This window comes from Megascapheus bottae, chromosome 8 (genome assembly GCF_031878675.1).
Source record: "Megascapheus bottae isolate mThoBot1 chromosome 8, mThoBot2.hap1, whole genome shotgun sequence".
Lineage (NCBI taxonomy): Eukaryota > Metazoa > Chordata > Mammalia > Rodentia > Geomyidae > Megascapheus > Megascapheus bottae.
Genome location: NC_143516.1, coordinates 5,911,084 through 5,935,261, shown reverse-complemented (window position 1 = coordinate 5,935,261; position 24,178 = coordinate 5,911,084). Strand labels below are relative to the sequence as shown.

Here is a 24,178-nt window from a genome sequence, read left to right as displayed (position 1 = left end):
ACCTAAGAGGGAAACTCTCAACAAAGTCTCAACATACTGTTTGCAACAGCTAACTTGTAATCATATACATAGTCTTTCAAAAAGTTATTTTGGCTATGAAGGCACTGACAGTCAATGGCTACTCTCCTTCCTCAACCCAACAACTACCTTTTATGTTTCAGACATTCGCAGAAAACAACTCCCAAAGTGCTTACCAACTTAAAAAAAAAAAGACATTGAAAACCAACTAAATTCAAACACAGCTGCCACACTAAATAAGAGCCTTAAAAATGTAAGGGAAATTCTGACACACAGTGCAACATGGATAAACATGGCTGAACCCTGAAGACATTAGCTGTGCTAAGTCCTATAAAATTAAATCCTGTAAGATTCACCCACAGAGGCTCCCAGAGTGGTCCATTCATAAGGCTGAGTATCATAGTCGTTGCTATGGAGAAGTGGGAAGTTAGTGTAGAGTAGGTGTGAAGGGAGATGATTGTGGTGATGGTTGTTTATGATCTATTTAACATCCCGGAACTGTACTCTTAAAATGTAAGTCATACTTTACTACTAGTACAAAAGGCAGAAAAAGGAAGTAAAAAAAAGATCACAGTTGATGAAAGGAGAGAAAAGGAAAAGCCAGGGCAGCAGACAGGCTCAAGGTTGGGTTTTTTTTTTTTTTTGCCCCCCTGGGTTTTGTCTTTACAGCTGAGCTCTGCAGTTTCTGGTGAAATCACAAAAGGCACCCATACAGGAAATGAACCTTTTGGCCTGCGCACAGGCTGCACTGAGTTGAGTTTAGGATAGTTTTTGTACTGAGTTGAGTTTAGGATAGTTTTGTACTGAGTTGAGTTTAGGATAGTTTTTGTACTGAGTTGAGTTTAGGATAGTTTTATACTGAGTTGAGTTTAGGATAGTTTTATACCACAGGCATCGATTAGCTTGGATGAACCATGGAAACGAAAAAGAACTTGGTGTGGGACCAAAACAGTTTGCCTAGGCTTTAACTGTGATGATTTAACTGGCTCGCTGTTCGCCTATTAACTGAAAAATTCCTTTCACCAAGCCTAAAACAAGACTTTGGATGAACAACTCCCTTCAGAACACGTACAACTTCACAGAAACAACACAAACACTGACAAAGAACCAGCCCTGAAAAGCTAGGGAGTCCTCGGATATTTTTATAATATATTTACATATATTATATATCTATTATTACATATATATATATTTTTTTCTCCTTTGCGATTCAAAACTCAATTAAAACAGCCACACCAAGACCCCCTTGGCTGGTGTGCAGACCGCGGCTCGGCGGCGCGGAGGGCGCACACACAGCTTTCTGAGAGGTGCCATTTCCCGAGCCCCCTCCCGCCAGGGCGCAGTGGGGTCCCCGGGGCCGCTGGGGGTGAGGCGCGGGCGCGCAGCCCTTCGATCCGCTGACCCTCCGCCACCCGGGCACCGCCAGGGCCTCCTTATCAAGCTTCCCCTGCGGACCCATCTGCAATTCGAGTCCATCGCTCACCCTCCCCGAGATAGCAATCCTGCTGCCACCAGCACATTCCCCGGGCGCGCCGGGCAGACCCGCCCGGCCGGGGGCGCGGAGCCGGGAGGTGCCCGGGCTGCGGGCTCCGGGGATGAGTCACCGCCCCGCGGAGGTGCGGGCTGCGCGGGGCGCGGCCGGCCCCGCTCGTGTCTGCCGGAGCCCGGGAGAAGCGCACTTCCAAGTTGCCCTTCAAAGTAGCAAAAGAGACGGAAGCGGCGTCCAAGGGGCCTCGGGTGACTTTACTGCGTTTCGTACCAGGTGCCCCGGAAAGGGGCCCCGCCGGCCCCGAGCCCGGCTCCGCCCGGCCCTGCCCGCACCTGGCGCAGGTGAGTCCCCTACAAAGCCCGGCCCCGGGCCGCGGGCACTTACTGGCTTCGGCATCTTGGGTTCCTGGTGGGCCGCCTCGACGCCCGGAAGCTCGGTTCTGCAGCAACAGCAGCCGCTCCGACGAGTCCCGATCCGGAGGCAGAGCGGAGCCCTGAACGCGCCCCGCCGAGCTCCGCGCCCGCTTAAGAAGCGGCCGGGCGGCGCCGGGTGAGTCACCGCCCACCCCGTCGTGGCGGCGGGGAGGAACCGCGGGGCGGGACTGCGGGGGCGCGCGGGAAAGGGGGGGTTCGTGGGATCCCCGCCGGCCCGGGGCTCCGGCGCACGGAGAGCCGCTCTTCGTGTAGCAACCGTTGCCCCGGCGCTGAGACCGCAACCCGGGGGAAACGCGCGATCACACTGTCACCTGCGGGGCGGCCCGGCCGGGCCCGCCGGAGAGGAAGGGCGCGCGCCGGGCCCCGCCGGCCCCGGCATCGGGGCTCAGCGCCGGGCCCCGGACCCCGAGCCTAGCCCACCCGTCTGCCGGGCCGCCCCTGCCGTCGGGTCCCAGCCAGCGTCCCCCCCCTCCCATCCGCAGCGCGCGGGACCCCGCCCGGACCGCTCGTCGGTGCGGTCCGTGCGCCCCGCGGCCCCCGGCGGGGTGGGGTGGGATCCCGGGCTGCGCCCCTTCCCGCCCCGCCCGATCTGCGGGGTGCGCCCCGCGCAAGATGGCCGCACCCCGGGCTCCTCCCGGCCTGGGGCTCCGGGCCCACCGCCCCATCTTCCGCTCGCGCCTCCACCCCGACAGGGCCTCCGCGCTGGCGTCGGGGCCAGAGCGCCCCACCTTGGCGAGGGAATCAAGTAAATGTAAATAAGTCTGGCCCCGCGGACGCCCGGCGGGGCTGGGGCGTTTTGGGGTGTGGCTGCCCGGTCGTCCTTGGGCTGGGACCGAGGTGGTGTCCCCGCGGTGTCCCCGTACCCGCGTCCTCGGCCCGCCCCGGGCAGCTCCAGGGACTGGCTCTACGCGGCCTCGGTTGACTCGATTCGCTGGAGCTCCACGGCCCGGCCCTGAAATTCAGGAATGAGTGGCCGAGGGCTCCCGAGGGGGTTGCCTTCTTTTCCGTGTGCCTTTGCGGGACACTGGAACGCGTCCACTCTCAAAGCCCCTTCCCGGGACCCCGGTATCCGCCCTGGGCGCGCAGCCAGGCGCGGCCTCCAGGCTGCGTGATGGTGGGGTGATGGTTGGGCCTGGACCTCCAGGCACCCACTGCCTGTGGAGAGGCCCTGGATGCAGTCATTCCTTTGGGACTTGAGTTTCCTCGCCTGTATCACTGAGTAGTCTTATGGCCTCCATGGCGTAGGTTTGTAGTCTAGATGAGTAAAATGCCTGTAACCGCGCAAAAACACTCACATCTATATTGGTACAGAGCATTACCAGTGATCTCTGGCAAGGTCCCAAACAGCCACTTGGTTTGGCAATTTGTAGGATGGAGACATTCGTAGCATCTTCTACATAGATTAAATTGCGCACACGAAGTACTTAGCACAGCACTGATACAGTAGTGCACAACCTGTCATGGCTTCTAGCTCCCCCCCCACCTCCTCCACCCCGCCCTCCAAACCTGTAACCTCCTAGCTGCAGGTCCAGGCATTTGGGAGTGCCAGGAGGAAGGCCATGTCTTCTGAGATTCTGTTCCTTTATCACAGTGGGTTCTCTCTGAAAGACGACATCCTTTCCCCTCTATTCTGGAATTTCTTTTTATTAAAATGAAGATGTTTATCGTATTAAGAGAGATAAACCAGGGCCGGGAGTTTGGCCTAGTGGTTAAAGTGCTTGCCAAGCATGCATGAAGACCCGGGTTCGATTCCTCGGTACCACATATATAGAAAAAAGCCAGAAGTGGTGCTGAGGCTCAAGTGGTAGAGCTCTAGCCTTGAGAAAGTCCAAGGACAGTGCTCAGGCCCTGAGCTCAAGCCCAGGACTGGCAAAAAAAAAAAAAAAGAGAGATAAACCAAATTCTAAATAAGCAAATATTAAGCTGAGTGCTCCTGGCTCACGCCTGCAATCCTAACTACTCAGGAGGCTGAGATCTCAGGATCACAGTTCGAAACTCGCCTGGAGAGAAAAGCTCATAAACGATTGTACTTAGAAAAATCCGGAAGTGGTGCTGTGACTCAAGTGGTAGAAAGTGCTATAGCCTTGAGCGCAAAGAGGCTCAGGGACAGCACCCAGGCCCTGAGCTCAAGCCCCAGGACCAGCAAAAGAAAAAAGAAAATATTGCATGTTTTCACTCAAGTGGAATCCAGACCCAAAATGATGAGGAAGAAAAAGAGGAGGAATAGTAATGAGACCGGGACTAAAAGGGATATATATATGTATATATATATATATATGTACATTTATATATATATGTACATGCTTTTTTGCAGGGGAAGATGGTATTTAAGGATATTATGAAGTTAGCTAAACAAAACTGGTCAAGTATTTGAAAGGAAATGAGGAATGGGAAGAAATGGTGTAAAAGGAATTTAACAGAAAAATGAGTTTAGTCCAAGTATATTATATCCAACTATGGAATTATCACAGCAACCCCCCTGCACCATCAGTATATGTATAATTAGTATGTCTTAATTTTTCTGTAGCAATTGAAAATAGGCCACAAGGGCCAGGAGTTTGGCCTAGTGGGAGAGTGCTTGCCTAGCACTCACAAAGACCCGGGTTCAATTCCTAGGTACCACATACAGTGAAAAAGCTAGAAATGGTGCTGTGGCTCAAGTGATAGTGCACTAACCTTGAGAAAGTTAAATGACAATGCCCAGGCCCTGAGTTCAAGCCCCAGGACTGGCCAAAAACAAAATAGGCTATATCATTCGCAGGTGATTTTCCTTACTCAGGAACACTGGTGTGTGTTTTGTCAAGGATAGCTGTCAAGGTCTTCAGAATATTTCAACATGATGGGCTTAGTTGAATTTGAATCACATTTGTAGAAAGCTAGGATATTTGCTTTCCTGTAATCTAGGCTGTGTAGGCCGCTTCACGTTTCCATTACCTGGTTAAAATGACAAAACAAAACGAAAGGTATTCTGTTGTTGAATCATGTAGAAACCCCTTGGAATAAACAGTCATTTGTATTGACAAACTTGGTTTTTCCTGCTCTTACAAGTGGTGAGTGGCTAAAAAGTTTCATAGTTGGAGGAGCTGGTGGTGCATGCCTGTAATCCTACTCAGGAATCTCGGATATGGTTCAGAGTCAGCTCGGGCAGGAAAGTCTGTGAGATTCTTATCTAATTATCCAGCAAAAAAAAAAAAAAAAGCCAGAAATACTGATTTTGTTCAAGTGGTACAGTGCCAGCCTTGATTGAAAAAGCTGAGGGATAGTGCCCTGATAATTGAATTCAAACTCCAGTACTGGCATGTGTATACACACATACACGCACACAACAGCAACAGCTGGCATGCTTTCTTGCTCTTTCTCTCTCTCTCTCTCTCTCTCTCTCTCTCTCTCTCTCTCTCTCTCTCTGTATATATAAATACACTCGCACACACATATATATTTATATGTGCAGGGTACATATTTGTCCTGCAAATAAGTGTTGTTGGATGTGTTTCAAGGATGATTTTTTTTTGTTGGTCATGGGGCTTGAACTCTAGGCCTGAGCATTGTCCCTGAGCTCTTCATCTCAAGGCTACCACCCTACCTCTTGAGCCATAGCCCCACTTCCAATTTTCTAGTGGTTATTTGGAGATAAGAGTCTCACAGTCTTTTGTGCCCAGGCTGGCTTTGAACCTTGGTACTCAGATCTCAGCCTCCTGAGTAGCTAGGTTTACAAGCGTGAGCTCACTGCACCAGGTTAGGATGATTTATTTTTATCTCACTTTAGAAGCTAAATCCCTCTGCCTAGCACTGGAAGAGGTCTAAATTTTAATGAAGCCTCTAATATTTTAAGACACTGGCTGTGGAGCTCAAGGCCTCACAGAGTCCCCATCAGACATTATAGCTCAAAGAGTCTTAGGCAGCCCCTGGAATCTATGTCTGGAAGAACCCCAGATATCCCCCAGATCTTGAGAAATTATGATTTAGGAGGTGACAGGACCCCACCTTCGAGACCTTGAGGCTCTCTTCACTCTTCTTTGGCAAAGCTTTTCCCCGAATTGAGAGTCATGGTTTTGCTAATGCCCGATGATGAATAAATGGCTTTGAATGCAGAGTAGAGGCCTGGGTACTGGCTGCCGTCCTCCTTATGTTAGTTTAACCGTTGACCTTACTGACTCCTTTCGGAGTTTCAGCTTTTCAGTGAGAACAATGACATCTACCCTGTGGACCAGGAGAAGGGGCTTGTGGCACCTTGCTTGAAGTTCTTGAAACAAGGTTAAATCAAGAGAGGCTAGCCTTCTGGTAGGCAGCATTAGAAACAGTGTCATTGTAGGGGGCACCCACCTTATGCAGTGTAATCTCTCTATCAGATCAGCTCCCAGCCTGTATCCACACCAGTGCCAGGGTAATCTCAAGCAGTGACAAAAAGTCCACAAATGGTATGACAATCTCTAGCCCTCCAGGCTTTGAAAGAACAGTCAGTACACAACAAGGAACTGCAGCCATGTGGAGTGCCCTTGGCAAGACTGGGGTCTTAGTCACATTTCAGCACTCAACCTTGGAAGAAGCGTGCATGGGCCTGCACCTGGGGACAGGAACAGGGCTAGCTGGAGAGCCTCACCCACTGGGAACGTTCACCAACTTTGGTGACATTTAGCGAAGTGGTAGTCTATAGTAATCTGTAGTAGTTGGCTTATTTGTTGGGGTTGGGGCTGAAATAGTTTTATTTTGCCTGTGTGTGTGTGTGTGTGTGTGTGTGTGTGTGTGTGTGTGTGTGTATCCTGGGGCTTAAATTCAGGGCCTTTTAGCTCTTCGACTCAAGGCTGATGCTCTGCCACTTGAGTCATATCTCTACTTCTAGCTTTTTTCTGGTTGGACAGATGGGACATAAGATTTCCCTGATTGGCTTTGAACCATGTTCCTCAGATCTCAGCCTCCTGAGTAGCTAGGATTATGGGCACGAGGGTTGAAGCATTTATTTTAAACTAGGGTCAGCTTTTCTTGGCTAAAATTTCATGGAAATTTTAGGAAGTTTGATGAGCTCAATATATGCACATTTCTGATACCATTGATAGGTTCTTTGTGATTTTGGAAGGGGTGAGAAGTCACATAAACACTGAGTTCTTAGCCTGGTGGCTGCTACTCAGCTATCTCCAGGTATATGCTGTGTCTATAAATAATTGTCAAGAGATTCTACAGGACAGCAAGCTAGAGAGGGTCCCTTATTTCTGCTTATATGGCTTTGGGCATACCATAGTATGACCATGTGCGCACATCATGGTACAATTTGGGCATGTTGAGAAGGATATGGACCATCGCTGTTTTTTCTAATTGTTTTATTAGCTTATTTAATAATTTGCATAATTATTAATAAATTTTATGTAAAAGAGTATGAATGACCCCTCACCTTGTTTGACTAGCAACTCCAAAGTAGCATAGCCTCCTCTGTTAGATTTTTTTTCTTATCCCTTAATTACATTTTTGTAGAAAAGAAATTTTGTTAGCTTTAAAACATGGTGGAATGAGGTAGTAGAAGGAATCTTAAGCCTCATGGGCTTTGCTATCTTCATTTTATGGAGAAAGTGATTAAGTAGATTGGTTTCATTCCTGTATCCAGATTTCCCTTGTCAATATTTGTATTTGTTCTGTTCTGCTGAGTTCAGAGGCAGACTCTGTTTCATCTTTTTTCCTAAGGAGTGTTGGGTATCTTCTGGCACCTATTGGCCATTCAGTCCTTCGGGTAGCTGTGTTCTGGTCTCTGGGCTCCTGCTTCTCCTGCCCAGTCTATCTGGGCTCTGCTTGCCCAGGCAGAGCCTTTACCCCCGTCTTCTCCTCCCTGGATCACTTCATCCATACCCAGTGCTCCATTCCCTGCCCAGACCTGACCTCTGCTCCTTGTTTTGAAAGCTGCTTACCTCCCTGCCTGCATAGCCCTGCTATATGTCCTGTGGTTTGACTCTAGATCTAGAGTTCACCTTAATTTCTCTTTTCTGTGACTCCTCATTTTCCCCTCTCACCCAGGTCTTCTGTTCAGCCCCTGTCAAAGCCTCATCTCCAGAACAGAACAGATTAAATCTTTCGCCCACTGCTGGGAATTCAGAATCAAACTCCCTTGGCCTTGAGAATGACCTCCTTCTCCAGTCGCATCCACTCTGCTTCACCCCCTCACCCCAGCCCCAAGGCAGCCACTCAGCTCCCATTGCCTGAGGTTCCATTTGGCCAACACATTAGCCCCACTCCTGCCCCAGGATCTCATGTTAGATGATGCCCCATCCTAGAAGGCATGGTCCCATCCCTCTGAGCCTGGCTTTTTCCTATCTCCCAGTCTTGGCCATGGGCCTCCTTCTCCCAGAGCACTTTCCAGCTATAGATCCAAGGTGTCTCCCTTCCCCACTGCACCCCTGCCTCCTTCACCGCTTCAGATAGCTTCCATCTCTCTAGATATTTTGTTATTCCTTTTTTTTTTTTACGCTCCCTCACAAGGACTGAAGCTATCTGTCTTACTGCTGGGCTCACAATGGAAACCATGCCTTGTGCATAGTCCATGGTCAAGAAATATTTCTTAGGGGCTGGGATTGTGACCTAGTGGTAGAGTGCTTGCCTAGTATGCACCAAGTGCTAGGTTTGATTCCCTGGTACCACATACACAGAAAAACCAGAAGTGGTGCTGTGGCTCAGGTGGTAGGGTTCTAGCCTTGAGAAAACCCAAGAACAAGTGCTCAGATCCTGAGCTCAAGCCCAGGACTGGCAATAAAAAAAAAAAGAAGAAATATTTCTTAGCTGAGCATGGCAATACACTTTCCTGTAACCCTAAACACTTAGGAAATGGAGGTAGGAGGGAAACAAGTTCAAGGCCAGCTTGGGCTCATAGCTAATTTCAGGCCAACTAGGGCTACAGAGGAAGACCGTATCTCAAATAAACAAAAACACAGACAAAAAGAAAAGTAATATTTCTCGAGTAAGCAAATGAATGAACACTACCAGTTGAGACCAGAGCTGGACCCTCAGGTTAGTTTTCTGTTCTGTACATTGTACTGCTGTCCCTGGGCTAATAATTAGAACACACTTTAAAGAAGCAGCGTTTGAACTCAGAATCTCAGGTTTTGGCTTGGTTACTTGGCTGGCACTCTACCATGTGAGCCAGGCTTTCCAGCCTGACTTTGGCAAGTCAGGAGGTGGAATCTAGCAGACTTTTCTGTCCATGCTGATCTCAAACTGTCACTCTCCAGGTCTCAGCCTGGTGAGTAGCTAGGATGACAAGTATGAGCCACCAGGGCCTAGTGGAAGATATCTTTAATTAGCAGCCGAAACTTCTGAAATACCAGCCACCCCCGAATAGTAATAGTCACAATCATGATCTTATGTATTCAGAACTGTCCTAGGCTCATTCATTAAAGGACATTCATTTCAGTTTTCAGTGCAGTTCTGTCAAGTGCGATGAGCCATTTTCTCATGACTTAGCAGCTGGGGGTCGGGGTAGGGTGGGGAGGGAAGGGGCTGCAAGAGCCACCACCTGTGAGTGGTAATGGCTAACTGCACAGGGGCGGTGCTCAGGGTCACGTATGCAGAGTACATTCCTCAGGAGCCTGCAGGAGCAAGGTACAGTTCAGGGAGTGGACTGACCTCCTAGAGCTAGTGTCTTCCGGAACAGATGGATGTCTGTTTTCCCCTTTGTGGCCTTACCTTTCAATTAAAAAAATGGTGTATTCTCAGTCTTCAACTGTAATTCACTAGACAACTATGTAGCTACTATCTTGATTTAACAGTTACTATCTTGATTTAACAGGTGGGACCATTATCTTCAGGGTTTTTATGTTTGAGAAAGAGGACAGGGTCTTGCTATATAGCCTAGAGTGGCCTGGATTTCTCAAGCCTCTTGCTTCAACCTCCTGAGCTCTAGCATTACAGTTGTACATTGCCATACCTGGCTTATCTTCATATATTTTGTGGTATGTGTGTGTGCGCGTGCACACATGTGCCTGTGTGTGCTGGTACTGGGGCTTGAGTTCAATGTCTGGGCATTGTCTCTGAACTTTTTCCATCAAGGGTAGCTCTCTACCACTTGAGCCACAGCTCCCCTCTGGCTTTTTTGAAGTTAATTGAAGATGTCTCATGGACATCTTTCTTGTCAGGCTGGTTTTGAACTGTGATTCTTAAATCTCAGCCTCCTGGGTAGCTGGGATTACTGGTATGAGTGATTGGCACCTGGCTATCTTCAGATTTTTAAGAAAAGAAATAACGCAATAATGATCAACCAATGAGATAGCATCTTTAGGGCTAATGAATTAGCCCTAAAGATGCTATCTCATGGCTATTCAAGGATTCATATTTATATAAAAAAACAATACCTCGAAGTCAATAAGATGTTATTAGTGAGGTGTTTAATTGCAGACTATAAATACATCTTTACAAATCATGCATTTTCCTGTGTTGTACTTCTTTCCCCTCCCTTCCTCTCCTCTCTCCCCTGGGAAGGCTAGCATCTGTGGCTTCCTGATTCCGTCTCTAGAATGCAGCCTTATATACCACAGAGCTAGGCTTACAGGTGTGAGCCACAGGTGCCTGGCAAAAGTAAAAAAAAAAAAATTAAATTAATATGCCGGGAAATACATTTCCATGGCCTATAATGAATGTTTTGTAACCTGGTTGAATCTTAACTGAATATCAAAAGGACCTACGCCAGAATAAATTCATCTTTATGACATCTTGAGCAATGCTTTACGCACAGCGGAAGCACACACCACATCCTTCACTCTCACGTATTTATTGAGCTGTCCCCTTCCTAGGCCAGGACCTCTGAGGAGTTTACACTTCATTGTAATTTGGCCTCTGCCGGGCTGGGGTTTAGCAGACCCTTGCATTTGCATGAGATCAGCATGGTCTCTTTGAAAACCCACTGTCCCAAGCCAACTCCTCCGAGGAGGTCCTTGTCCTTGGGTGACCCTGAGAATTAAACAGTGTGTAAATCTGTGGATGGTTGGGCGGTGGGGCTGGCCGCAGCTTTAAGATCCGCTTCTGGCCCCAGCTCCACCATAACTATGAGGATTGGCAGTCACTTCAGACCCTGGCCAGGCAGCAGCCGAAGATGCTCAGGACAGCAGGCACATCAAAGCACACGTGGACCCTGCAGACTCGAGGTGGCTGGGAGAGCTGCGCTCTAATGGGAATATGGACCCCTACTGCCACCTACTTCATTTCCCAGAAAATCCTGAAATTCTGATTTTTACCTTAGAATCTCCCAATTCTTAAATATTGGGCAGGGGTTCATTTGGTTTTTATTCACCTCTACAAGGCACATGAGCTGTCTCCATAGGCCAGGTGTGTGTGTGTGTGTGTGTGTGTATGCGTGTGTGCGCGCACAGCTGCTGCTTTCTCGCCTCTGTTGTGCATGGGGTGTGAGGCAGTCCCTTGGCTCTGGTGGTGGGGGCTACTCTCCATACGCATGGCCTATTGGCAGGAACCGTGTGCGCTGGCTGAAGGCCTGTCCACACAATCTCTCTGATTCTCTGCACACAAAGGCAGGTCTGTGGTTGCACTTTCTACTTGGGGAATTGTCCCTGCTGCTAACTGGATTTGAGGGACAGTGGAGGAAGGAGTTTCCCCTTGTTTGTGTCAGCCAGGGCTCTTCCTTTCTAGCAGGCCCGCTCTGTGCTGTGTGCATGTGTCCAAATCCTTTCCTCTGACTTTCTCCATTGTCCTGCACACTTCCTTGCTGGGATAGCTGGATTCTGCCTCTAGACAGCCGAGCACACTTACCACCCATGTCCCATCTGGGGGCCCATCCTCCTCTGCAGAATGACAGCCACACACCAAGTTTGCACTACCCTGGGCCTCTGGCTTCTTTTTACGGCCCACCTATCAGGATGTTTCTCTTCCTGCCTCCACCTGCAAGGCTTGCACCTTAGGCACCAGCAAGCTGTTCTCGAGATTTCCTTTGCTTTTGCAGTTCTTTTGAAGAAAGATGTGATAAAGCAGCCCACCCCTAATCAAAAGGCCATTTTTGCTGTCTCACGCACCAGGGTGGTTTTCTCTGCTTCCTTGCCTTTGGGGCTGGTGTGGACTGGTGGTGGAGGGGATGAAATCCACAGGAATGTTGACAGACTGGGTCTGTGAATCTCCTGGAGCTCAGGACGGTGAATCTTACCATCTCATCTCTACCCTTCCCTTTTCCTTTGCAGCCTAGAAGGCCTAGCCATAGCCTTGTAGAACTGGCAACTGAGGGATTCCCTGGAAGTGTGGGAGACTGAGCATTTCTCTCCCTGTGAAGGGAGCTCATGGGCCAAGTCCTTCTCAGTGGAGAAGGACTCACCTGGACAAATGTGGCATGTTTTTTCTCTCGTCCCCTTGCAGTCTTCTGGGTCACAGCATGCATCCTCCGCCACCATGTTCCTGGGGGAATGCCAGCAGGCAAGGGCTAACCCTGATGCACTTGCCTGGTGTAGGTGTGAGCTGTCTACTTGCCTTGTAGCATATGCCCTTCTCCAATGGCTACTCTGTCGGCAAGAAAGCTTTGAGGTTTTCTCCCATTAGTCTCAGAACTGGAGTGGGAAAAGAGAAGCACAATTTATTAGGGGTCTCTTCAAAAAATGTAAAAATGTTCCACTCTTTCACGTGCAAAAAGCATGATCACCCATTCCTCGCCACATCTGGGCCACATAACTCCCAAGGCCTGGGGCAAAGGGAAGCTTTGTCTTAAAGATTTCAGAATGCTTTCTACCAGTGAGGCTTTGTATCCCGATGGTCTTGTAGCTGCAATCTCTAATAGTATAGTTTCTGATCTGTCTAAACTTGCCTCCTGCTGCCCTTCCGTCTGGTCTCTCAGGCCCTTGGGCCTCATAGTGCTTTCTGTTTAGTCACGACTATCCATCTCCAGCAATTCTGCCTTTCGCCTCTTAAAATACCAGCAACGCCAGAGGCAGAGGCAAGAGGAACTCAAGTTTGCCGGAGGCCAGCTCAGGCAAAGAGACTGAGGTCCCATCTCACACACAAAATGCAAACGAAAGGACTGTGGGAATGTTCAGGTGGTGGAGGGCTTGTCTGCATGCTTGAGGAACTGGATGGGATCCTGAGAGTTAATTTCAGACAGGAGCTTGGTTATGGCTCCCTGTCATGCTGAGTCTCCAGGGTCTGCCTCAGTTGTCTGACTCAGGGCAATGCCATCAGATATATTTATCCTAATTTTTGTCTCTTGACGTCATGCTCATTGGTTCATGGCTCTTGACGTCATGCTCATTGGTTCATGATTAAGTGTGCAGGGTTCCATGAGGATTGTATGTTTTCTGCTGTAGAAGTGTGATTGGCATTTCATTTCTACTGGGTTAGCATGACTGTAAACTTGTTTTGCTTATACCACTGACAAAGTAGATGCAGCAGCTGCACCATGGGAGGGAGGCCTGTTTGGTATGGGGCGCGGGATCCTTTCCCTATGTGTCCTGTGAGAAATTAGGCAGTTACATGTTGCCTTTGCCACTTTCCTAGTCACTCAGAGAGTCAGACTGCTGTGGCTCTCACCAGGCTGGCCCACAGTGTAGGTCACTCCTGGCGGTGCCCACGTACCCACTCAGCCCACAGACAGACAACTGGCTCATTCTCACCCCTTTCTTCTCCTTCCACCTACGCCTTCCAGTTTAATCCCTGATATTTCCATTCGTGCCCACGACCTCTTTGCCAGCTATACCTCCTGTGCTATTTTCCCAGCCCTACTTTCCAGTTTCCATAGCTCCAAGATGGAGCTAGATCAATCATCCCTGAACTGGACTCAATACACGACACGGGGCAGGGACATGCAGCTTGGCATTATGTATTGTTTCTTTTAAAACGGTCATTTATTTCATTTTTAAAATGATTTTAAGTAGCTGGCAAGCTTGTGCCTCCAAGCCTAGGTATTGCGAAAGCTTGAGATCTGAGGATTGCCCGCCAGGGCAGCAGAGTCCACGAGATTCTTAGCTCCAGTTAACTACCCACCTACAAGCTGGAAGTGGAGGTGTGGCCCCCATGCTAGAGTGCCAGCCATAAGCAGAGAAGGTAAGGTCGAGCATCCATGCCCCCATGTATTGGTGCATATATACACACAAAAAATGTTTTTCTGAAGTAGTTGTACAAAGAAGTTTCAGTTCACCGTGTCAGTTTTTGAGTACAATGCATCTTGATCGATGTCACCTCTTCTGTCGTTCTCCACGCTCACCTGTCCTGGTGCCATCCACCTTCTCAAGTTGCCTGCTTCCATTTCTACATATGCATATTGAATATTATACTTTTGCCCACTTTTCCTCTCTCCATCCATTTCTCCCCTCCTGTGAGCTCTACTCCCAGTGACAGAACCAGGAATTCATTTTGTTGAACTTTGAGTTCATTGTTCCAAAGAGTAACACCATCGACACCCTTCCCTGCCCCACCATACTTGGGTCTGTATGCTTATGTACATATCTATATGGTCCAGTATATGTTATGTACACACACACACACACAGATCTAACTTTCACATTTATCTTCCTGAGTCTGACATACTTCATTCAACATATTTTTTTTTCGGATCCATTTCCCTGCAAATAGCATATCCTTTCTAATAGATAAGTAGATAGATAGATAGATAGATAGATATGGATGGGCCACTTATCTATTGTAAAGGCATGTGGGCACAGTTTCCATACCTTGGCTTTTGTGAATGGTATTGCAAGGAACGTGGGTCTATCAGGGGCTTTGGGGTGTCCTGAAGACTTTTTTTGGATAAATGCTCAAGACTGATATTGCTGGATCGAAAAGGCAGTTATAGCTTTTGTTTTTTGAAGAATCTCCAAACTGCCTTCCATAGACTTTGCACTAGTTTATATTTCCACCAGCAGTGGCATAGAGTTCCTTTTGTGAACTGGTGAAATGGAATCTCATGGTTTTGATGTTCATTTCCTTTATGACCAAAGATATTGAACATTTCTACATGTGTTGAGTGGCTGCTTTTACTTCTAAGAAGTCTCTGTATGGCTCCTGTGTCTGTTTATTAATTGGGTTATTGATTCTTTGAGGTTTCGGTTTTGAAGCTCCTTGTATATTCTTTCAGCTATACTGCTGGCAAAGGCCTGCTCTCATTCTGTGTTTGTCCCTTTAGCTTAATGTTTCATTTCTTGTTTTCACATAGTAGCCTAGACCTGGTCATTCATGGCAGAATAACCTGGTCATTGTTTTCTCAACCGGGCATTCTTCATTCTTACTCAATGCCAATTCTCTGCATGGCACAAGATAGTGGTGATCTGGCCACGGGCCCAGACCCTCCACGACAAGGAAGGACTCCAGGACAGGGAAGGAGTGGAGGCCAGGGGACGGACTGGCAAGATGAATGGAGGATTTCTTCCTTGAACCAGACTGAGAAACACATAGCACAACCACCACCCAACTCCCAAATTCTGCCCAGAATCTCCTGTAGAAAGTTCATGTTTATCCATGGGCCAGCATTGCTTCTGTCTCTTACACCCCCCACCTCAGACCCAGGGCCTCTCCCTCTCTCAGGCAGGGTGGACACCACTGCTGGTGTTGAACATTACTTTACCCCCGTGGCCACTCCAGTCTGAGACTTGCACTCTTCACTTCTCAAGGACTATGTTGGCAACTCTTCTTTTTCCTTTTGTTTGGTCTTCCTCTACCCCCTCTTCCACATACACTTGAGCCTCCTTCCTTCTTGCTGTGAGCCTCTACTAAAACATGGCTCATTTCACCTGCTCTCTCTGGTTCTAGGGCACCATGGGAAAGTGCCAAGTTGCTGTGGGCGGGGTGGTCATGGTGTTGGGACAGAGTGCGAGGCAACAGGAACTTACTAGTTCTCAGCTCCAATTCTGGAATCAAGGATGAGAGTGGATTATGTTCACGCTAAAAATTATAGAGGAAGGCTTTGCGTTGTCTAACATCTTGTGGTTTCAGGTTCCTCGGTGTGTCTCAGCATCCCTCCATTCACTGCCTGTGTTAAGCCTTCCTATCCTATTTTATTGAGGACCCACCCCACTCCCATGTGACCTCATCTTTCCTTTCCATCTGCAATGGCCTGATTGTGACCTACAGTCATGTTCTGAGGAATAGGAGTTAAAACTGCAGCATAGTTAAACCCACAACATCCGGTTAGCTGTCTACAATGTTTTGCCTCTCTTAATACCAACAGATCAAAGGTTTTAGAAGTGAGACAGATATGGATTTGCATCACTTTTTTGTGTCTACCTGAGTAAGACCCCTAAGCAATCTATAGATAACGACAATACTCAGAATTATTGTGATATTTATTAGAGTCTCTTCAAGCCGTACAATGCATGCTCTAGAAATTGTAGTTGTTACTATTTATGTTGTATGTGGATCACAGCAGGCACCCAATAAATAACTATGTGTCACTGCCCCCTCTAAAAAAGGAGAAATTATAATTGGCAGCTGCAGAACGCTGAGCTGTTTAAGCTGTGGCTGAGGAGTCCCACAGAACCTATCCTGTCCCCAGAATTGTGGGAATTGCAGAAGTCACTCTTTGACAGGCCCACCCTTACCCTGACCGCAGGGAAAGTCTGGTTCCTGGCTGGCCCTGGGAATGTAAAGTGATAAAAGCAGGGACTTTACACCTTAGTTTCTGTTCTTTGAGGCCAGGTTGTGTGTGTGTGTGTGTGTGTGTGTGTGTGTGTGTGTGTGTGTGCGCGCACACGCACATGTAAATGCATGCACATGCATACATGCCTGGGAGACCAAGGCGGAGGAACCAGATGTCCTTCTGACTCAATGACCCTCAGGCAAGACTGAAAAAAATGGCCACCGGAGCTTGACCTCCAGTTCTGTTGACTTCCTGCTTTCTGTGGAGACCAAGATTCTATAGGGACAGGGTGACAGGCCTGCACAGGCCAGGAGCTAGAATCAGAAACCTGGGTCTGAAACAGAACCCTGCCTTTGGGCGGTAGCATGACCTCAGTGACCAGTTTTTTTGTCAAGTGGAGTGATGAAATCTGCCCTATCTGGGAACACTATAAAAATGCCAGTTGCTAGTATTTCTGTGCCATTGCTGCCTGCCCGGGAAGAGACATTTGCAGAGCACACTGAGGTCTGCAGAGCATTTCCACTATGTTGCTTTGCTTTTTATGTAAACAACAAGGAGTGAGGAATAGCTGCTAATTACAACTCGAAATAAGAGACTAAGGTTCCACATTCACCTGCTACAGGTCTTATATGGCGTATGTTATCCTTTCCACATTCCTTCATACCCCAAATTACAGGCCTTTGTTTTGAGGACTTTCTTTTCTTTGCCTTTCCTTTGTTTCTGACTTGGCATGTGTTCTGCTCAGGCCTTGAACAAGATGAAATCTTTTACCCTAGAAACCATTCAGCCCCTTGAGGTTTATTGGGAAGCTGTTTGTCAAGGAGACATACCAAAGTAGGAAGCAGAGTTTCAAGACTGTGATGGAATTTCATCCAGGAACCACATGCATAAGAAAGAGACACAGTGGTCATGGAGCCTCACAGCCACACAGGGGCAGTTTCCTGTGAAATCTGTCTTTCTCTAGCCGTGAAGACTCAGATGTAGACCCACATAGATAACCCAAGCAGTACAAAGTGTGAGTTCAAATGAAGAACTCACATTCTTGGAGGCAGTAAGTGGAGTACCTGAAGTTGTCCTGAGAAGGAACTCGTGCTAACCAAGCTCCAGCTAGTGTGCAGGGCCCCAGTTCATGTATTTATTGCTACACTCATTTTCCATCCTATGGTAGTCATGGATATTTGGAAACTAAGAGGAGGATCTTTTGAGCTCAGGAGGTCAAGACTAGTTTGGCCGGGGTTCCAGTGGTTCATGCCTATAATCCTAGTTACTCAGGAAGCTGAAATCTGAGGACTGCAGTTCAAAGCCAGCCTATAAAACCCTTATCTCCAATTAAACACCAGGGAACTGGAAGTGGCATTGCGGATCAAAGCGGTAGAACTCCATAAGCTTGAGTGGAAAAGCTCAAGGACAGTACCCAGGCCCCGAGTTTAAGCCCCAAACCAAAATCTCTCCACAAATACAAACAACAATAACAAAATCTAGCTTGGTCAACATTGCAAAGCTCTCTTTTAAAACAAAAACACACAAAAAACCAACTTTCCATTCTTGTGCTATATTTATTGCTTTTGCATTTACTCAAGTAAGGTAACTGCAGTTCATGACATGGAATGATCCTGTCTAGTGAACTATACAACTTGAATAGAATGTTATAAAAATGCTGAAATCTGGGCCGGGAGTTTGACATAGTGGTGGAGTGCTTGCCTAGCACGCACAAAGGTCCAGGTTTGATTCCTCCCGTACCATATAAGTAGAAAAAAAGCTGGAAGTGCCATATAATGTGTGATTGTTGTTCTTAATGTACTATGTTATTTCTCATCCCTTTTGTTGACTCTTGGTTATTCTCATGTTGTTACAGTATCTTACCTTGTTATCTGGTATATTGTATATATGTTTATTTGAAATAGGATAGGGAAGGGGGAAAAACAAGATGGGGGGAGGCAAATGGGGACAAAAACATGAGAAGGGGTATCAATGTTTGTGAAGTAATACACCTTCTGTCTGGCGAATATAATGTAACCCTTCTATTAATTACAATAAAAAAAAAAGAAAAAAGCTGAAAGTGGTGCTGAGACTCAACTGGTAGAGCACCGGCCTTGAGAAAAGTCCAAGGACAGTGCTCCGGCCCTGAGTGCAAGCCCCAAGACTGGCACCAAAAAATGCTAAAATCCAAGTTCAGAAACTTAGATAATTATTGGTAAAAGCTATCCCATAATTTCACTAATAGGTCCCATGGCAAATGAAGGGGCTATGGAGGGCATTGAATTTGCAGTAGAAAGTACCTAAAACTTCACCTGGAGCTTGGATGGCAGCCAGGGATGAGAGATGACTGCTGGGAGTTTCCCACATCTATAAAACTTGTAACACCACAGAGCTATTTTAGGAGGACCTGACATCATCCTTAGTAAACCACCTGGATGTATTTTCAGCACCAATAAATAATGCTTATTTATAACATTGTGGTTTGAAGTGAACTAAAACGAAAAAGAAATCATTCATAAATTCTCTCATTGTACAGTGCAATTGCTTCATGCTTTGTAAAAGTTAGGTTGCCATTTGAGTCACACCAGGTGTATTAGATGAGGGACTTCCCAGGCTGAGATCTTTCTGAGAGGTTATATTATAAAAACCTCTATGCTTCTAGACCTCTGCTTCCTCCCTCCTGTCCTTCTTCTCCTTTCTTGAGATGGGGTGTCCCTATCTTGTCCAAGTTGGTCTCAATGTCTCAGGCTCAAGTAGTCTTCCTCCTCAGAATTCCCAAGTGCTTGTGAAATAATGTGCCACTGCAGGGAGACTGCCGGCCTGGTCCGCCAATGTGCTTATTGTCGGTGGATCTTCAGAGATGGTGCCTTTTAACAGGCTTCTGGGGTGATTGAAGAGAGCCTTAAGCTGAGAAGAGAAAAACTTAATTGAGATTCTTAGCTGTTAGGATGTTTTGTTTAATACACGACGCTTGGGATTTGTCTTTGCTCAGTTCCGAGATTTTACCTCAAGTTCTGGAGACCAAATCCAGGAAGGCCCCTCAAAAACGATGTAACTTAGAGAAAAAGATTCTTTATAGATGTAAAGACAACAACAAAAGTCTTCTGGATTGCTGAATTATCAGGATTTTGAGCATTGTAAAAGCGAAGAAAATAACAGGGCTCTTTCCCCTTTCACAGCAACGTGAAAGTTTCTAGCAAGGGTGAAAATTATAGACAAATCTGTAGTGGTGTACATGCAAATAACTTTCATTTGTGATATACAATTTCAAAGCTAAAAGCATTAAGACTAGCTGTAATGATGAAACTGCTAATGGACATAAAAGAGTAAAATATTGTGATTTGTGACACGTATCTCAGAGTGAGAATGGGGATTAAAGGAGCAGAGCTTTTGTATGAAAGTGAAGTTAAGTAGTTATCAGAAAAAGAGATTGTTATAAAATGTTATGTATAATCCAAAGGGCAATCAAAAAGAAAATACCTATAGAAGAATCACAAAAGAAAATGAGAATGACAGCAAAAGGAGGCAACAAAATACAAAGGCATGCAGTAGGAGAGATCATGAAGAACAACATAACTATAAGGCACAGAGAAAACAGTTAACAAAACGGCAAAGGCACATCTTTCCCCTTATAATTACTTTATCTATAACTAGATTAAGCTTCTCAATCAAAGAACAGAGAAAAGCTGAATGGGTAAAAACAAATGGCTAGGCCCAACTAGATGCTATTTATGAGACTCACACAGCAGGTAAGTGAAAGGATGCCACGTCATACAAATGGTAACCACAAGAGAGCTGGTACAGGGCGCCAGGGGTGCACTCTACTTTAGAGGTTGAGATCCAGAGAACTGGGGTTGGAGGTCAGCTAGGGTGTATCTCTGCGACTCCTCAACCAACAGTGGAGAATGGCGGTGTGCACCACTGGGAAATAGAAAATTTCCAGGAAGTGAGGCCCTATTTCAAAAATGGCCAGCACAAAACTAGGGCTGGAATGCGGTATACATTTATCAGAGAAAATAGTTATTAAGTAAAAAATTGTCACAAGGGACAGAAGATATTATGTAGGGATAGAACCTTTCGTTTACCAGGAGTGTATACCAATCGTAATTATATATTCATATATTTATATATATGTGTGTATTTATAAGCTTGCATATTCATACATGAAAATATATGTATATGCAAAATTCATATATGTATATTTATTGTGTACATATATACGTTTGTATATATCACATAGAACTTATATATTATATAAAGCTTTGATATTATTAACATAACTTAGACAACTAAATTAATTCTTTTTTTGGTGGGTCTTGGGGCTTGAACTTGGCTTGGGCATTGTCCCTGAGCTCGTCAGCTCAAGGCTACCTCCCTACCCCTGGGCCTGGACATTGTCCCAGAGCTCTTCAGCTCAAGGGTACCACCCTACCCTTGAGCCAGGCCCCACTTCCCATTTTCTAGAGGTTAATTGGAGATAAGAGTCTGAGGTCCTTTTATGCCTGAGCTGGCTTTGAACCTTGATCCTCAGATCTCAACCTCCTGAGTAGCTAGGATTACAGGCGTGTGCTGCTGCACCGGCTTAAATTAATTCTTTAAAAATTGTATTTTCTAGTGTTTCCTCTATTGTTAGGGTATACAGTGATAAAAATCAAGCCATTGCTTTGATTTTATTTAAAAATTTGACATAAATTAATTGTACTAAGGAGTTTTATTTCAATATTTACATGCATGTAAATATAACCAGCTCCACCTCATCTATCTCATTCTTTCTGAACCTCAGCCAAGAAGAGGAGAAGGGCAAAGGCGAAAGGTCCTGGCCAAGTGACTTTCACTAACTTTTGTTTTTTTGGCCAGACCTGGGGCTTGAACTCTGGGCCTGCATACTGTCCTTGAGCTCTTTTGCTCAAGGATAGCACTCTACCACTTGAGCCACTTCCAGCTTTTTCTGTGATTAATTGGAGATAAGAGTCTCATGGACTTTCCTACCCTGGCTGGCTTTGAACCATGAGCCTCAGATATCAACCTCCTGAGTAGCTAGGGTGACAGACATGAGCCACCTCGCCTGGCTAACACTTTCTTACTTTTTAAACTGCCTATCCAAGGTGCCACTCAAGAAATGCTCTTTTTTCTCATTGGCTTTTTGCCTTAATTCTCCCACTCCACTTCAGCTACTAGAAGGTATCAAAGAGCAGAAAATAAATATACAAACAGTTTCCAGACTAACAAATGCAGATTGAGTTTTCATGATTGTAAAGAAACAAGGCCTTCTTCGGCGCTTAGCACAGGCTGTGTTCTTACACTGGCTGTGTAGAAAGAAAGGCAGAGGAAATCTACCCCGTGTACACTTCACCCTGGGCCTGTTCCTGGGCTGTATTGTGAATGGGAAAGCATGGGCTGGGGAGAATAATAAATGACTCCAAAGTTGAGAGATGGTTGATGTCTCCTGAGAAGAATGTGCACATGTTGCTCCTGGCTTGGTTCAAATAGGAAGGGAAGTTTCTGGACTTCATGTCTTGATTCCAGGCCTGAGATCAGGGCCTTGGCTTTGCCCTTGTGCTTGGGAGAATCCTCCCTGAGATGTCTATGGTTCCATTCCTTACCTCTCAGACCTCTTCTTAGGGGTTATTTCCTCAGAGCCGTCTTCCCTCACTGTATTTTCAGAGTTTTCATCTGCTTCGACCCCTTCTTGACTTGGCTGTCTTCCTGACACTTCATTCTACAAGACAGTCGCACCTCGGATTTGCTCACGTATTTATGGATCACATATTTATCCGCTCTAACAAATTAATATACTAGCCAATTCAGTACTTTGCCAGACAAGTAAAATAAAAACTGAGAGCATATTTCCTACCTTCAGAGCTTCCTATCTGTCTGCCATAGAAGCAGACAGAAGAGGGACAGGTACAAAGTCAAGCCCAGAGGACTCTGTGGGCTGTGTTCTTTGCCCCCCCCCCACTCCTGGCCTAGGACATCCCGCATGCATTCGTTAGATGAATGATGAATGATCAGTCGCCTTATCATTGAGGTCCAAAGGAAAACAACTGTGCGCAGAGATGCTCCCTTTCCTGTGCAGGTCCACCTGCAGAGCTGACTTTTCTCTTAAGAATGATGTTTTATTAAGTAATGACATAACAAAAAACTCTATTTCCTACAAAGGGATGGAAGGAGATGCTTTATTATGGTTTTTCCTCATGTTTCAGAAATTAATTGATGGATGAAAAAAGGTATTTTAGCAGAAAACTTTTCGACTTCACAGAACAATTTTCCTAAATGAGGTCAGAAGAAAAGCAGTGACTAAACATTGGACTTTTAGTTCAAAGAGCATCGATTTGCAGTGGGTTAACCTTTATAGTTCCTACCTGGATTTCTACGTTGTTTATGAAACTATATCATATATCTCCCAAATGTAAATGAAGAGTCGAGCCTTCCCCTTAAGAAGCTCACTGAGCCACTTACTACTCCAAAGGCCTCAGAGTTTTTGGTAATTTAAAGACTAGAAATCAGCCAAGTGCCGGACTGAGGACTCTGAGAGCTGAGAATCATGATTCAAAGCCAGTCTGGGTAAGAAAGTTCCTGAGACTGTTATGTCCAATTAGTTACAGAAAAAGCCAAAGTGAAGCTGAGACTCAAGTGGTTGAGTGCTACTCTTAAGCAAAAGAAGCTCAGGGATGGGGTCCAGGCCACAAGGTCAAGCCCCAGAATTGGCCTAAAAAAAGAGTATTCATTCAAAAGTGAGATGATTTAGGGGACCTTAGTGATCATAGTTCTAAAAGGTCAACCATAAAGTAAAACAAGAATTATATACCTGGGGAGGCACAGATGGGACAAGTACAAGGAAGGTAATGACAAGAGCAGAGGAGATGATGGACCATACCCAAAGGATGCCCGCAGAGACACCTGCCCAGACATGTTTCCTGCAGCACTCATCATGGCACAGCCTTGCTATGGAATCAGCCTAGATTTTCAACAGTAGTGAGTGGATGAAGGAAGTGCGCTATATCTACACAGAAAGAAGAATAAAATGATATCCTGTTCAGGAGAATGGACGAAAGTGCTGATCATCATGTTATGTGAACTAAATCAAACAGGAAAGAACCAATTTTGAAAGTTCTCTCTCACATGGGAAACCCAGATTGAAAAGAGACGGGACAAGAAAAGTAGGAGAGAGTCTCTTAGGGGGAAGAGGAATGGAGCCAGTGTGTGTAAGGGGAGCAGAGAAGTTGTGGGATGAATATGATCCACGCACATTATATACACGAGTGAAAAGGCCATCACGACATCCATTAAATTGTATTGAAAACAGAAGAAAAACTAAGAACAAAGCAAGTGATTTTTCTCTCCACTGCTGACAGCATAAGGAAGCTTGCTAGTTCATTTTGTCTAAAAAGTCAAGAAGGATCTCAATGAAATTAATTGTTCTACTAACGGACAGTAGTTGTGATTAGGTCTGGTTCTATCTGGTGTATTTCCTTCTCCAGGTGCTCATTCTTACTAAAACGTGGGAGGCTTGCTTAAGGCTTCTATTTTCCTTTGGCTGTGGGAAGCTGATAGCATTTTGTACATTCCTCTGCTAACTTATCTTGCTGCCCTGTTAGTATTTGTTTGCATTTACCTGTGCCGGGCAGATTACAGCCTCTTCCAGGGTTGGGCCTCTGGACTCATAATCCTCTTTATACCAGTTCAGCACATTGAACGTTTGATAGGTCAATTACAGACCTCATGGGA

General features: G+C 46.2%; 1 protein-coding gene, 1 long non-coding RNA gene and 1 other non-coding gene across 3 annotated transcripts in view; 1 reads left to right on the top strand and 2 right to left on the bottom strand.

Moving 5' to 3' along the window:
• Window positions 1–1,996, bottom strand: part of Ezr (ezrin) — a 38,870-nt gene extending 36,874 nt beyond the window's left edge. The window contains exon 1 of the mRNA XM_090337889.1: window positions 1,892–1,996. Coding sequence (XP_090194015.1) covers window positions 1,892–1,903 — 12 coding nt within the window. The 5' untranslated portion in view covers window positions 1,904–1,996. The remainder of the gene's footprint in view (window positions 1–1,891) is intronic.
• An 8,288-nt stretch (window positions 1,997–10,284) lies between these two features.
• On the bottom strand, window positions 10,285–15,875 carry LOC150059481 (uncharacterized). The gene is made up of 3 exons (XR_016536370.1): window positions 15,726–15,875; window positions 12,354–12,458; window positions 10,285–10,482 (listed from the first exon to the last, which is right to left on the bottom strand). It is a non-coding gene; the product is annotated as an uncharacterized LOC150059481 (long non-coding RNA).
• A 5,839-nt stretch (window positions 15,876–21,714) lies between these two features.
• LOC150059480 (small nucleolar RNA SNORA51) lies at window positions 21,715–21,846 on the top strand. Its single transcript, XR_016536508.1, has one exon. It is a non-coding gene; the product is annotated as a small nucleolar RNA SNORA51 (small nucleolar RNA).
• The last annotated feature ends 2,332 nt before the right edge of the window (window positions 21,847–24,178 follow it).